Source organism: Protopterus annectens, chromosome 5.part0, assembly GCF_019279795.1.
Source record: "Protopterus annectens isolate FY-2018-M chromosome 5.part0, PAN1.0, whole genome shotgun sequence".
In the NCBI taxonomy this organism is placed as follows: domain Eukaryota; kingdom Metazoa; phylum Chordata; order Ceratodontiformes; family Protopteridae; genus Protopterus; species Protopterus annectens.
The window spans coordinates 1,592,150,953-1,592,164,460 of record NC_056735.1 but is presented as its reverse complement, the minus strand read 5'-3'; the positions used below and the strand labels follow the sequence as shown (position 1 = coordinate 1,592,164,460).

Sequence of the window (13,508 nt, the reverse complement as noted above, 5' to 3'; positions counted from 1 at the left end):
CATTAACAGTAGTGTGTGGTTTTTAAATTTTACACATGTTAAAAGTCAGGATAGTATTAGTTACTTAGACATTACATTAACTTATGACAAAAATAAACGGAAGCTTATATCCAACATACACAGAAAGTCCACCTTTTCAAATTCTTATTTACATTTTGATAGTTGGCACCCTCACCATCAGAAAAAGGCCGTAGTTAAAGGTCAGATGGTGAGGGCAGCAAGGATGGTTAGTGAAGAGGTGGACTTTAAAATAGAGGTTGAGTACATCACTTCATTATTTCTTAACAGAGGGTATCCGAAGGATTTTTGTAGGAATATCGTGGATGAAGTGACTAACAAGAGATCTAATGGATTTTACAAAGCTTTATTAAATAGTGATGGGATGTTTTTAGCCAATGACTCTAAGGATCAACGTGTTGATTTAAAGAAATATATTTGCAACAACATTCCACTGTACATTACCACATTTAACAATATATCTTGGACAATCAGGGACATTGTTAATAAGAATTGGAACCTGATTAGTGCGGATAGGACCATGGGGGAAATATTTAAAGGGCAAGTTACTTTTGTATTTAGGAAAGATACATCTTTTAAGGACCTTTTTGAAAGTTTGAATGTAAATACTAGTAATGCTTCACACAAACCTATGGGCAATTTTAAGTGTGGTAGGTGTTCAACATGTAAACACATGATAAATACTGGTACTAATGTGACAGTAAATAAACATACCATTAAAATTAGTCAGCACATAAATTGTTATACTACTAATGTTGTTTATGTTGCAGTTTGCCAACAATGTGAAGGGTTTTACGTGGGTAAAACCAGCAGGCACTTTAGAGACAGGGTCAAAGAGCATTTATTGGACATCAAAAATAAAAAATTAACGAATGCATTAGCTAGACACACAAATCAATTTGATAATCATTTTTTTAAGTTTTTTGGAGTATCACATCAATGTACAGATCCACAGGGTAAGATTACCAAATACAATTTAGATGTTTTAGAATTGCGGATGCAGATAATTCTTAATGCTCATCAGTACCCTGGACTTAATGAATATATTAGTATTAAGCCCATTTTAAGGTTAAAAAACATTAAGGGTCACTAATTCAACATGTCCACACGGTAATAAGTGTCAATATTCTATATTAATTAGTATATTCATTGTATTTCAGGTATTATGTTTGTATAATATATTCATTCATTTAATCATTTTATCTAGATTTAAGTGTATATATTGTCAGTCAATATTCAATATTTAATATTTATTGTATTCTATCCATACAACATGTATAAGGCAATTTTGCACAATGTATTTATATATTTATATTTATTTATATATATTTATTTATTTATTTACATAGCATAGAGTATTATAGGTCAGCCTCCAGCTACCAACAATTATTTATGGTTTAATTTAGTAGAGACATTTTTAGATATATATATATATATTAATCATACACTCATACATTTTATATTTATTATTGTACAAGTACATAGATAACTGATGGATACATCATTTGTGCATATTCATTATTCGCTGCCATTTGTTTTCGTTTTTGTTTTTGTTTTTGCTGTGTTTCTGTTTCTTTTCTTTTCCATTTATTATTTATTTTTGTGGTCAATTTTGATGTTTCTTTAAGAAACAGACTAGAACTTGTCAATGTGTAATTAATTGGTTAATTGGTACCAATCAAGATGTCTTGGAAGATATTTAAATGATTTTTGTACTACATTGAGTTGTTCTGAAGAAGTTCGTTAAGACGAACGAAACCTAGGTCGACGTTGTTTTTGTGTGTTTTTCAATAAACCTGTTTTTTACGTTTATGGACCTTGGATTTTTGCTATTGAATTTTGGCAGCGAAAGAGGATTTTTTACACTTCTACTTCGGCTGTTGTGCCTTCTACCCTCATTTTCATCTGTAAGTTTCGGTTCCTGGTTTTTTGGATACTGTGACATCTTTTGATATGGATGCCATGCCTTTAGATTTAAGTTGAGTCATACAGAAGGATTTCCTTACAATTGCAGCTACCTTGTGGTCAAAGTGTAAGTTGTTGTCTACGTGTTCCTAGGTCCCTCACCACTGGGTCTGCTTTTAGGAGCGTGCTATCAGTATTATAATTTGCATGGATGTCCAATTTACTGAATGGTATGGATATGCATTTTTTAGCATTTAGTCTCAGACCATTGTTTTGGAAACAATTGTTTGTCATTTTAGGCCTGTTTGTAGGAAATTCACTTAATTTGGTGATTCAATGATTGCTCTCAGCTTACAATCATTGTTGAACTTGGTGAGCCAGAGGCCCCAACATTGACCTTCACTTCAGAGAAGTATATACCGAACAGGAGGGGTCCCAACACTGAGCCCTGTGTGAGCCACTTTTCTATCCATCTGATGATATTGAGGTTTATGCCTAACTGAATAAGTTTATCTATGATCTCCAAGTGGGTGATCATGTCAAAATCTTGGGCAGGTCTAGATAGGTAGTATGTACTGTTCTGTCCTCGTACAGGGCCCTGGTGACCTTCTTGAAGAAGTCCATTTGATTGAGCAGGCAAGTCCTCCCATTGAAAAAGATAGTTTGAGTCTGCTTCAGTGTTTGGAGAGTTCCTCTGATGCTATTGATTAGGTCCATGATAATTCTCTCCATGGTCTTCCAGATAAGACTAGTCAAGCTTATGGATTTGTAGATCCCTTGATCAGTTGATGGGGCCCCCTTGTGCATAGAGACAACTGTTGCAATCCTCCATTCTTCTTGGACAAAACCAGTTCAGAGGCTGTGGTAAATGAGGGTTTTTTTAGTGGCCCTGGTAAATTCTTTTAAGCTTAGCATCTTGGAATGCTGTCAGAACCCATGGAGGCTGTGTTTTGGATTTAGGGAGCACAGTAAGGACTTCTTCCCTCATAATGACCAGTAGGAGGATGGCTGTCAGTATTTCTTTGGGTGGATTAGGAGGTGATGGGGGGAGCAGTTTGAACTCACCTTGTTGACCAGCAGGTTTGTTATAGTTTCAGGCTGGGTGTAAAAGTTGCCATTCATGATAAACTTGGCTCGTTGCTGAGTGTTTCCCCGAAGCTGTGAACATAATGTAAAAAAAGGTCTTATGATTGTCTTTCTTGTGGGAGGCTGTCTTTGCCTCATAGTTTGCTTTGGCAGATTTGACCAGTGAATGTCTTTTTGTACTGTTTTGTCTGTTCCTTCTTGGTTTCGGAGAGGATTTTTTTTTCTTTTGTGAATAGCCTATTTATGCTAGGGGTCCACTAGGGTGATTTATTTTTGCTAGCAATCATTGTTTAGATTCAGACAGGTACTGCCTCTTCTGTGCGGCAGTGAATGTGATTGTGCGGTGCTTTTGTGTACAAATCAGAGTAGGCCTAAGTGGCATCCAGGTTCAGAGGGGCTTGGAAGTCTTATAAGCTGTCATGTAGTTTGAGGTAATTGGCCTTAGCAAATTTCTTAACAGGTTTGGGGCTTGATGGCTGTTCTAGGTTAGTTTTAATACTGAAGGAGATTATTTTGTGGTCATATATTACCAGGGAGGAGTTAATGCACATGAGGGAGCAGCATCCCCCCACATTTATGATTATCAGGTCCAGGATATTTGCACCTCTAGTTGGGTAGCTGACTAGTTGCTCTAGGGTTTTTACATTGATGAAGTCCATAAACCACTGAGCAAGTGAATTATGGAATGTATAAGTCTCCAAGTTTATGGAAGGGTTGTTGAAGTCATCAATAGATTTGGTGTTAGGTTGAAAGTTAAGAGAATCTAGTAAGTTTATGTAGGAAGTGTGATTTTCCAGACTCATGTTAGGTGATCTATAGCCAGCAAAGATATGATAGGGACTCGCACCTGTGGTTAGTTGGGCATGGAGGAGCTCAGGTGAGTCATATCTTTGGACCGGTCTAGCAGTGTACTTCTCCTTTATGAACACTGAGACACCCCTTGAGGGGGATAGAAATGTATGAAGGACATTGTAGTCTTTGATAGGCGGGGTGCATTACATGGTTCTGAACCATGTTTCCATGACTGCATATATGTCTGCATTCTCCAGGCTGAGAAATGCTTCCAGAGAGTGGATTTTTTTTAAACTCCTAGCATTGTGCAGCAGTACCTTTAGGTAGTCATGAGTTGTGTTGTGCTGGAGGGTTTAACAACTTACCACAACCTAAAAATGTACTATGGGGATAGATAAAATTTTTGCTAGTATCTGAAAATCAAGTGGTGAAAAGTGCAGACCATCTCTGGCACAACATTATGGTTTGTCATTCATGTCTCCCCAGGCTGAAAGGTATGGGATCCCCCTGTTGTGACACCAGAAACTAAGCCAGTTGTTGAAATCAATCATTTTTTGCTGGTACTGTGGTATCCTCATTGGTAAAGGTAGGTTGCTACTCAAGTCTAGATTCATACCCATCTGGGACATATATTCAGAGAACTCCATCATGTCTTGCTTCATGTAGTCTAGTGAGATATGTCTTAAGTAATAAAAAAAAAAAAAAAAATAATATTAATAATAATATTTGATTAAGTAAATGTTATCAGTGACAAAATTTATTATTATGAATTTATGAATTTATTAAGTTTTAGAATAAAATGAATGTAATTATTGTTATATTTATAAATTATAATAAAATTGAAGTATGGATGAGTTTTAAACTAAGAATTATTTGTTTTAAACAAGTTTTTTACTTAATTAATGGAATAAATGTATGTATGGGTGGGAGGGTTTTGCTTCAACCTATTGCAATGGGAAGTAGGGTATTTAAAATGGTGCACACTGTTTTCTTTGTATTGAGACTCTGATGATGCCTATGTGGTTGGCGAAAGCATCCTTTAATGCTTAGTCTATCAGTATTGTATCTATTTTGCCTGTTCCAATAAATCCCGCTGTTTATCCTGCTGTGAGTCATCTTCGTGGTTTGGCTGCTGGACTTTGTGGTGTTCAAAGTTTTTTATATGTCTTAAGTAGTTTACACCCACGGGGAGTATGACAGTGTCATACTGTTACTTGTGGTTTAAAGACCTAAGAGCATGCATTATTTGGTGGATCCTGGCTCCAAACATACAAATTACTCTAATCTTCTCCTTGTTTACCCTGGTAATGGGGACATCAGTATGTCTTACAATGGAATCCCCAATAACTAGAATGTTTAGTTGTGCTGTATTTTTCCTTATGGGCTTGGAAGTGGGGCTACTTTGATTTTCAGAGTCATGTGCTGTGTGAGGTGCTGTCTTTTTTGAGTGTGCAAAGGGGCTACTGAGAGATGCTTTTAAGAGGTCTTGGAGGTTTGGGTAGATTACAAATCAGTAACTCTGCCCATGTGCGTCTCTGTGTCTGTGACATAGTATTGGTAGTGAATGTTTTGGTTGTAATGCTGACAACCTGGTTTGCATTTTGCATGTGTGTATGTGAGATTTTTGCCACGATTGACATTGTGTATCTACATATCTCACACACTGTGTTTGTATTGTTCTAAAAATTAAATGGTTGTGAGTGAACACAAGGCAGTTATTACACTACCTCAGAATGCTCATATCCACCAGGGCAGAAACAGAGATGACAAGGAAGTGCATATCCATTATACCAGATCCTTAGTACATGGGAGGAGTAGAAGAGAGTCTTTTTAAGGTCTAAGTGAGAGTATTTAGTAGTATACTCTTAAATGATGTGCAATGGTTCTGCAGTCTGTACAAACTGGCAGCTCTTTTAGTAGCTACAATCAGTGGAAGGCTATGGAGAGCATTTCCTATAGAGGATTTTAAACTGGAGAGGTTGCTTAATATACAAGGCAAGGGTAACCACTTTTGCACAATGATCAAATGCAAGGCTTTTATACCAGCAGGATGAAGGAAGTTCACACAGTCAGGCCAGTCAGATAAACACACAATAAGCCTTCCACCGGCAGTTACCAACTTATTTGAGCTGAATCAGCCCTCTGCTCCCAAAAGAGACAAGAAAAAACCCTCTTTATGTAAAATGCATTATATTTGAGCTCAAGTACAGTAACAAATGCTTTACAACAAAAGGCAGAACCCCTGCAGTATCAGGAATCCTTGGAAATATGTTCATAAACCCTGAAAAAAAGTTAACAAATACAGAAATAATGTATGCAAATGTAGGAAAACTTCTACAAACACAGAGAAACTTTGCAACACTTAGAAAATGTTTGGCAAACTTGGTAGAACTTTGGCAAACTTAAAACAGCTTTTGCATTAACATACAAGATCAGGAAATATCAGAATACTGTTAAAACATTATAAGAGAAGTAAAGTGGCAAACAAATGGTGTTTTTTTAATAAATACAGGCTGAAAAACAGTGATAAATTCAACAAAATCAAATACAGCACATAACTGTTAAAAAAACACTGAGATACTTAGAACAAGTGCAAACAAATACATATATCAGCTTTGTAGGTCCAGAGATGATTTTACATGAACTCAAGGTCTTGTAGTTACAGGTCTCCAGCCAGGCACAGGGAAGCTCTGAATAAATGAGCACAGTCTCACAAAAATGTAAGGCTTAACTGTGTAAAAGGATTAAATCTTTTACACAGTTACGACCTCAGGCCAATCAGATAAACACACAATAAGCCTTCCACCAGCAGTTCCCAATTTGGATGTGTTGAATCAGCCCTCTGCTCCCACCATGGTGCAGAAAGGAGTGTAGAACAGAAAATGAGTGTAGAATACAAGTCTCCTAATGTAAAATGAACTAGTTTTGAGCTCAAGTGTAGTAACATATGCTTTACAACAAAAAGCAGAACTCCTGCTTTTTCAGGTGTCCTTGGAAGTAAATTCACAAATCCTTATAAAAGTTCCCAAATACAGAACAATGTATGCAAACATAGGAGAACTTCTACAACACAGAAACACTTTGCCTGCCTAGAAATATTTCGGCAAACTCAGGAGAAAGTTGGCAAACTCAGAACAGCTTTTGCAGTAGCAAAAAATGTCAGCAAATATCAGAATACTGTTAAAACAGTCTAAGAGCTGTACAGTAACAAACAGGTGGTGTTTTTTTAACAATTGTAGGATTAGTAAACATAAAGTACTGATTTAATTAACAGCAATTCACAACTCTATCAAGGCTCATTGTTACAGCATTTCTTTTTACTGTCTATGGTAGTATAATTTTTAGGTGTTGTTGATCTTGCAAAAGTGAAATCGTCTTTATTCAGCTATGTAATATAAGTATCTAAATATAGCTTTCCCATTGATATAGTATGATTTACTGCAATGAAGAATCTTCCATTTCTGATCATTTTTAATCACATAAAGTGGAAAAAAGAATCAGAATGACAGTAAGGGAAATAAAAAACATTTAAGTAACTTTCCATTTTTACATTGTGGAAAATTCAGATAAAATGCAATATTCCTTGAAGCCATTTATCTTATCATGAGCAATAGTTACTCATTTGGCCTTAATTGTTATGACAACTATACCAGATCTCAGTAAACCTAGCATCATCCTCAGCTATGCAATTTATTGCTTGAATACAACCAATGTCTCCTTTGTTCATTAGCTAGTCATATCTGTTGTATCCTTAGCCACTTCTCCAACCCCACTTTTTCACATGTTCACAGTGATATTCACTGAGCTATTCCAAACCCAAAAAGTTTTATGCTATACTTGATCAGAGCTAAAAGGCCAAAAAGTAATAGGAGGGAAATATGGGCAAAACAGCCCCGCCATACAGTTGTGTAAGGAAAAATCCCAAATAGAAAACATTTAATTTGTCCGTTTGTCTAATCTCTCATTAATACATTCTCTCAGACACAAATGGGCTGGAATAAAGTTCTCAGTGAGAAAAATATTGCATCCCTCCTGGTCTTGCATAGGCACACATGTACTTTTCAACCTCTTATAGCAAGAAATTTGAAAAAAAAAATCCTAAAATAACAGGGGGGGGTGAAATAGGGACAGACTTTAACTATTACTCTTATAAACTTAGAAAGTTGCTAGAATAACAGGATTTGTGTTGGCATGCATTTTCTGAAGTATATAAAGCCTAAAACTGAACTGTATTTTATCATTTAGTGATTTCAATACACACTGATTTTCTGAAAACCACAAAATTTATGAGGAACGGACCAAACACATGAGGCATAAATATGGATATTCAGCAAAAATCTCAGCAGTTGAGAGGTATGCATTATGTAATGTAAAGTATTAGTAATGCTTGAGATACATGTACGATAACCTCTGTGACTTGGACAGTATGTTTTAACTGGAACAGTATTGCTCAGATCTTGCTTGCTTATAGTTTATTACTCTAATATGAAACTTTCAAGGTTATCCCAATGAAAAAAATGCATGTTAATTAAGGGGTCCCTGTTAATAAAAGAAGGAACTGCATATTAGAGCAGTTACTTAGACAATGTGGATGTATGGGAAAAAGTGTCAGTTTTGTTACATGTAAAATGTCAATGTGTAAGAAATAGTAGTTCTAATAACAGTTGTCTTAACCATGTGATACAAATTTGTTACCTAAGTATTATATTGGAAAAATACATTTTCTAATTAATTATATACATTTGACAGATCTTTAGCTGATAATATTTATTTTCATTTATGTTGTACACTAAAACAGTGGTAAGAAATAAGCACTTCCAATATTACTTAAAACAACTGATCTATCTCCGAAAAGTCATATAATGTTCTAAAAACTGCTCCTGGAATGGTTGCCAGTGTTTGTGTCTGACCTTCATGGACACTGTCATAATAATTTATTTGCATATAAGAAATGGTATTTAATATATTGGACTATTTATACCTGCCACCTTTAAGCATCTCCTGCTAGGTTTCTCTGATTTTCTCTCTTTTAATGTTTATTTATTTGTTCATAAAAAGCTCAAATAAAATATACTATTCATCTGCAGATTACTCCAACATCGGACAATGACTTTGGTCAATATATCTGCACAGCTGCAAACAGAATAGGAACAACATTTCAAATATACGTCCTTGCACAGGCTGGTAAGAAAAATGTTTTATCATTGTAGTATAGCATGAAATTGCATAGTGGTAAAACATAAAGTAATCTTACATAGATTTGTTGTTTACTTTCTGTACAGAACTTTTATCAGTGCTGTCACATATAGCTTTGTAATATCCTAACATGAAGTTCTCTGAGCATACACTCTTTCTGTGATACTGTGCAATACCAAATAACAACTAAATTGTACAAGTGAGTGATTTTCAGAAGTTAAACCCTTACATAAATAAAAGTTATACAAATGCTAATATTTTAGCTCTTATAATTTACAGTGAAGATTTTAATGACACACATTTTGCATTCATTGTGTAAATGCAGAAAAAAGTTAAACTGCCTTGGAAATAAACATTATCTTTTAAATAATACAGGTAAACTTGCTGCCGCAGCTTAAAAACTATTATGTAATATCATACTTTTCAGGGGGCAGTTAAATGTAAGCAAGTGGTCTTCTAGTATGGTATTGTAAGTGGTTATATGGCTGTGAGGTTGCTTCCATAAAAGTAAAAATACTATTGTGGTACTCCATCATAAACTAGCTTTTTTCTTTAAATAAATGCTTGCAAACTTGTTGTATCTTTAATGTCCTCAACTGAGAGAAAACAGAAGCCAAAAAAAAGCATGAAAACAGACTGACATACAGTGGAAGAGTTCTGATTTAGAATGCATGGCTTGACAAGGGGCCCTAAATATGGGGCTACACATCACAGATAAAATAATGAAGCAAACATTCTCCATAAGCCTCCACTGAACCTGCACTATAAGAACTGCAAAAAGCAAGTGAAAAACCTAATGATTTTCCCTCCTAGTTAGCAGCAACAAAAATGGGAGACTGGTAAGATACTAAACATACTTAACTCCAAAACTAAAATCAAGAAAATAACACTGTGAAATCTGTAAGTAAAACTGGATAGAATGGAACAGCAAAATATTCAAATCTAAGGTTAGGTCAAAAGGAATGATCAGAGGATTATAAGTATCCTGGGGAAGCTGGAAAGCAAAATTATTGTAGCTTCTACCAACAGCATCAGGCTATGTGGCCTGCCCTTCCAGAAAGGGAATATGACAAGGCAGATCACACAGAATCGTCATGCCAGAAACAGGGGGGGCAAATAAATGACTGAGACCCATGCTGGATAGGTTTATGACAAGTGTCCTCAAAGATCAGATTTTAGCTATAATATGGAACACTGGGATTATTTGCAATGTAGCAAGGCATGTGGTGCATGTAAAAAATGAGTAATCAGTAGAAGAAATGAGGGAGAAGGCACAGTTTCAGAGCAGTACACAAGAGTGTAGGCCTATAAATCTGAGGTGTCATTTGGGATTTTATGCATATCTTCAAATCTGGTTACCTCAAGGGACAAAATGCATATGGACTCTTGGGAAACTCTACAATACATCTATGTAAAATATCCTGACTACCTGAAGAGACAGGAGGAGTGAGATGGAGGAGAGATGCGTACTGTGGTATGGTTACCAAGACAAGCAATAAGAATCATGAAGGTGAGACAACCTTTCCCCAATTATCCCAATGTAAAGTAATGCTTGTCATACTAACTGCCTTACAAAGAATCTTTTTAGTGGTGTGTAATAAAACAATGGTTTGGGGTACAGTTGAATTTGAGTTGCTGAGCCTGAGTACAGTAATCATATCTACATTATTGTAGGATTTACATTTCAGGACATTTGATAACTACTGCATTATTACAAATGCAGTGGCTTATTAGCTTGAGTTAAGCTTTAATTTTTGCTTGAAGAATCTTGAATGTCACGTGACTGAGACTGCCAAATAGGATCAACTAGGAAGAGGAAATGATGTCACCTGTAAGAAGGCACTACTGGGAAACAAGGGTATTTTGTAATTTATTATCTTCAGATAGAAACACCATTTCACCTGGACATTTATTAAAAGGAAGGTAAATCTGAGAGTAAAAATGTTCTTAGGCACACAAAATGGAGGGCCACTAAATTATTTAACTGGGCATTTTTCTCTATGCAAAGAATTAGGAATGCAAATGTAGGTGCTTAGTATGAAAAAAATATGAGAAGCCACCCCTTAAAACTCATCACAGCATGGTATGGGTACTATGTACATTACAGTTTGTTGGACATGCTTACTAAGATTTCATATCTGGAGCAGGGAAAAACCTGTGTACATAGTACTCTATCTTTGCAGTAATGTTTACAGCAGTGGGGAAATATCCTTTACCCCATTTATGCAAGGATGCCAGAGATTAACATTATAGTTAAGATCTGCAGGCTCACTCCATGAAGGGTATATGGGTCTCAGCACTTAAAAGAAAAAAAAATCTCATGCAGTGACTTTGATTTCTTTATCGTATACTCCCTTTAGCTCATTTGAGAGTTGCTTCTGTTTCATCAGTTTGGAGTTTCCATGAAGTTATGTTAAATGCTATTTTCAGGCATTACTATTGGCATTAGTAACTTGACAAGAATTTATCCTGTCCATTGATGTGATGTTCAGGTTTCTGGCCTGTGATAACATGTACTCAAAAGAGTTGAGAGTTTAGGAAAGCAACTTAGTTTATCAGACAGCTATTTAAGAAGTGAGACTGAAGAAGGTATTTGTGGTTGCACTGATAACAATACAACTCAATGGCTCAGAAACAAGAAAGATGATGAGATGAAGAATTAGTTGACTGGTTGATGATATGAGTCTCTGGATGTCAACAGTGCCACTGTTTTTGTGGAGAACCCTTGCAAAATGTTACAAAGGATACTCTGTTTGGTTTTGGTGTCCTTGATTTAAAATAACTGGCACTTGTAAAGAATCTACAATGACAAATGGCGTTTGGAAAAAGGCAAGGCTGTACTAGGTAGACAGGCTGATTATACTTTGTAATATATATTTTTTTGAAATAATAAATGGTACATATAAAAGATGCATAAAGAATTTCAAGAAGTAGATTGGGAGAAAAGGGGACGCTACTGCAGGGACTAGAGAACAGAGTCAAGACAAGAATTTTGCAATTTTCAGGAGATTCTGAGATTCTTTTAAGTGTATGCACATCTGGAAATTAGAATACCTTATAATTGGGTTCATATTACATTATCAAAAGATAATGTAATCGAACGATCAAAACGTCGAAATCGCAGCATTTCGAAGCTTGTATCGCTAAATAGATATTCCAATTCCGAGATCGCACTACACTGAGGAAAGGGCAAATATTCCAATCTTCACTGTACTGTGATCCCACAATGCGATCTTCAAAATGCTGCCATTTCGAAGTTTTTATCATTCGATTACGTTATCTTTTGATAACATAATAGGAACCCTTATAATTATGTGTGTATAACTTTGATATATGTTATAAATAAAAGGATCATAAAAGCCTGAATTAAGCAAGGAAATGAGGGAAGATGGCATATCACATGATCTGTTATCCTAAATGACTTAACAGTCTGAAATGCGTACTCATGAAGCAGGTGTAAATAGTATGCATATCTATGGTTTTGCCATCACAAATAAATGCTGCATGGAGTCAAAAGTAGTAAAAACACTTTCAGTTTTAGCTGGATGATTACATATGTCTTCAAATCATACCTCTCAACTGCTATGATTTAGGGACAGCAGTATGGTCTTGGTCCTGAGATTTAATTTTTGTCTTCCTGGATTTACTGATTTCATCATAAATTCAGGCTTGATTATGGATACATGGTTCATTAAATAAATAAATTAAACTTGTGCAATGATTTCCATAATTTATCACATAGGTCCTAGTGCAAGAAGAATTCTTTCTAATCCCCAACTAACATTTGTAATGGTCAATGCCATGATTTTTAATGCTCGGAGGTGAGAGATTTGCTTCAGAGTAATTAGTGAGAGAACTGAAACTTGTAGCTCAAGAACTTTGATTCAGTCCTAGCAGCAGACAGAATATCCGTGAAGTCAGAAAATGTACATTTTGTTACAATGTTTTATATATATATATATATATATATATATATATATATATATATATATATATATATATATATATATATATATATATATATATATATATATATATATATATATATATATATATGTGTGTGTGTGTGTGGTGTGTATATATATATATATATATATATATATATATATAGAGAGAGAGAGAGAGAGAAGAATCCCCGAAAGCTTGTAGAACAATTGAGCTTTGACAGAAAAAAGAGAATATTGCAGCACTTGAATGAAAGTTTCTGATTTACTATGAGGGAAGAAATAATTTGTTATTTAGTCATCATTTGTTTTTCTCAAGTGAATGGATGCCCACAGAGTATATAGGTATTTATGTTACCGAATTAAAAAAATAAGGCCATAACATGAATGCAGTATTGTATACTTATAGGCAGTTTTGTGTATCTACCATAAATGTGCAGCATGCTTTTGGAAATTGGAATGAAGATAGGTATGCGGACAAAATTTCCTGTAAACAACTGAGAGGAAATGCACACTTTCCACATGATTTATTTCAGCTAAGAAATGAACAAGAGTACCATAAGCTTG

The 13,508-nt window shown here is 35.2% G+C and overlaps 1 protein-coding gene across 1 annotated transcript in view; it reads left to right on the top strand.

Annotated features, from left to right (window-relative positions):
* NCAM2 (neural cell adhesion molecule 2) overlaps positions 1-13,508 on the top strand; it is a 2,742,482-nt gene that overhangs the window by 1,610,593 nt on the left and 1,118,381 nt on the right. The window contains exon 11 of the mRNA XM_044072021.1: positions 8,889-8,985. Coding sequence (XP_043927956.1) covers positions 8,889-8,985 — 97 coding nt within the window. The remainder of the gene's footprint in view (positions 1-8,888; positions 8,986-13,508) is intronic.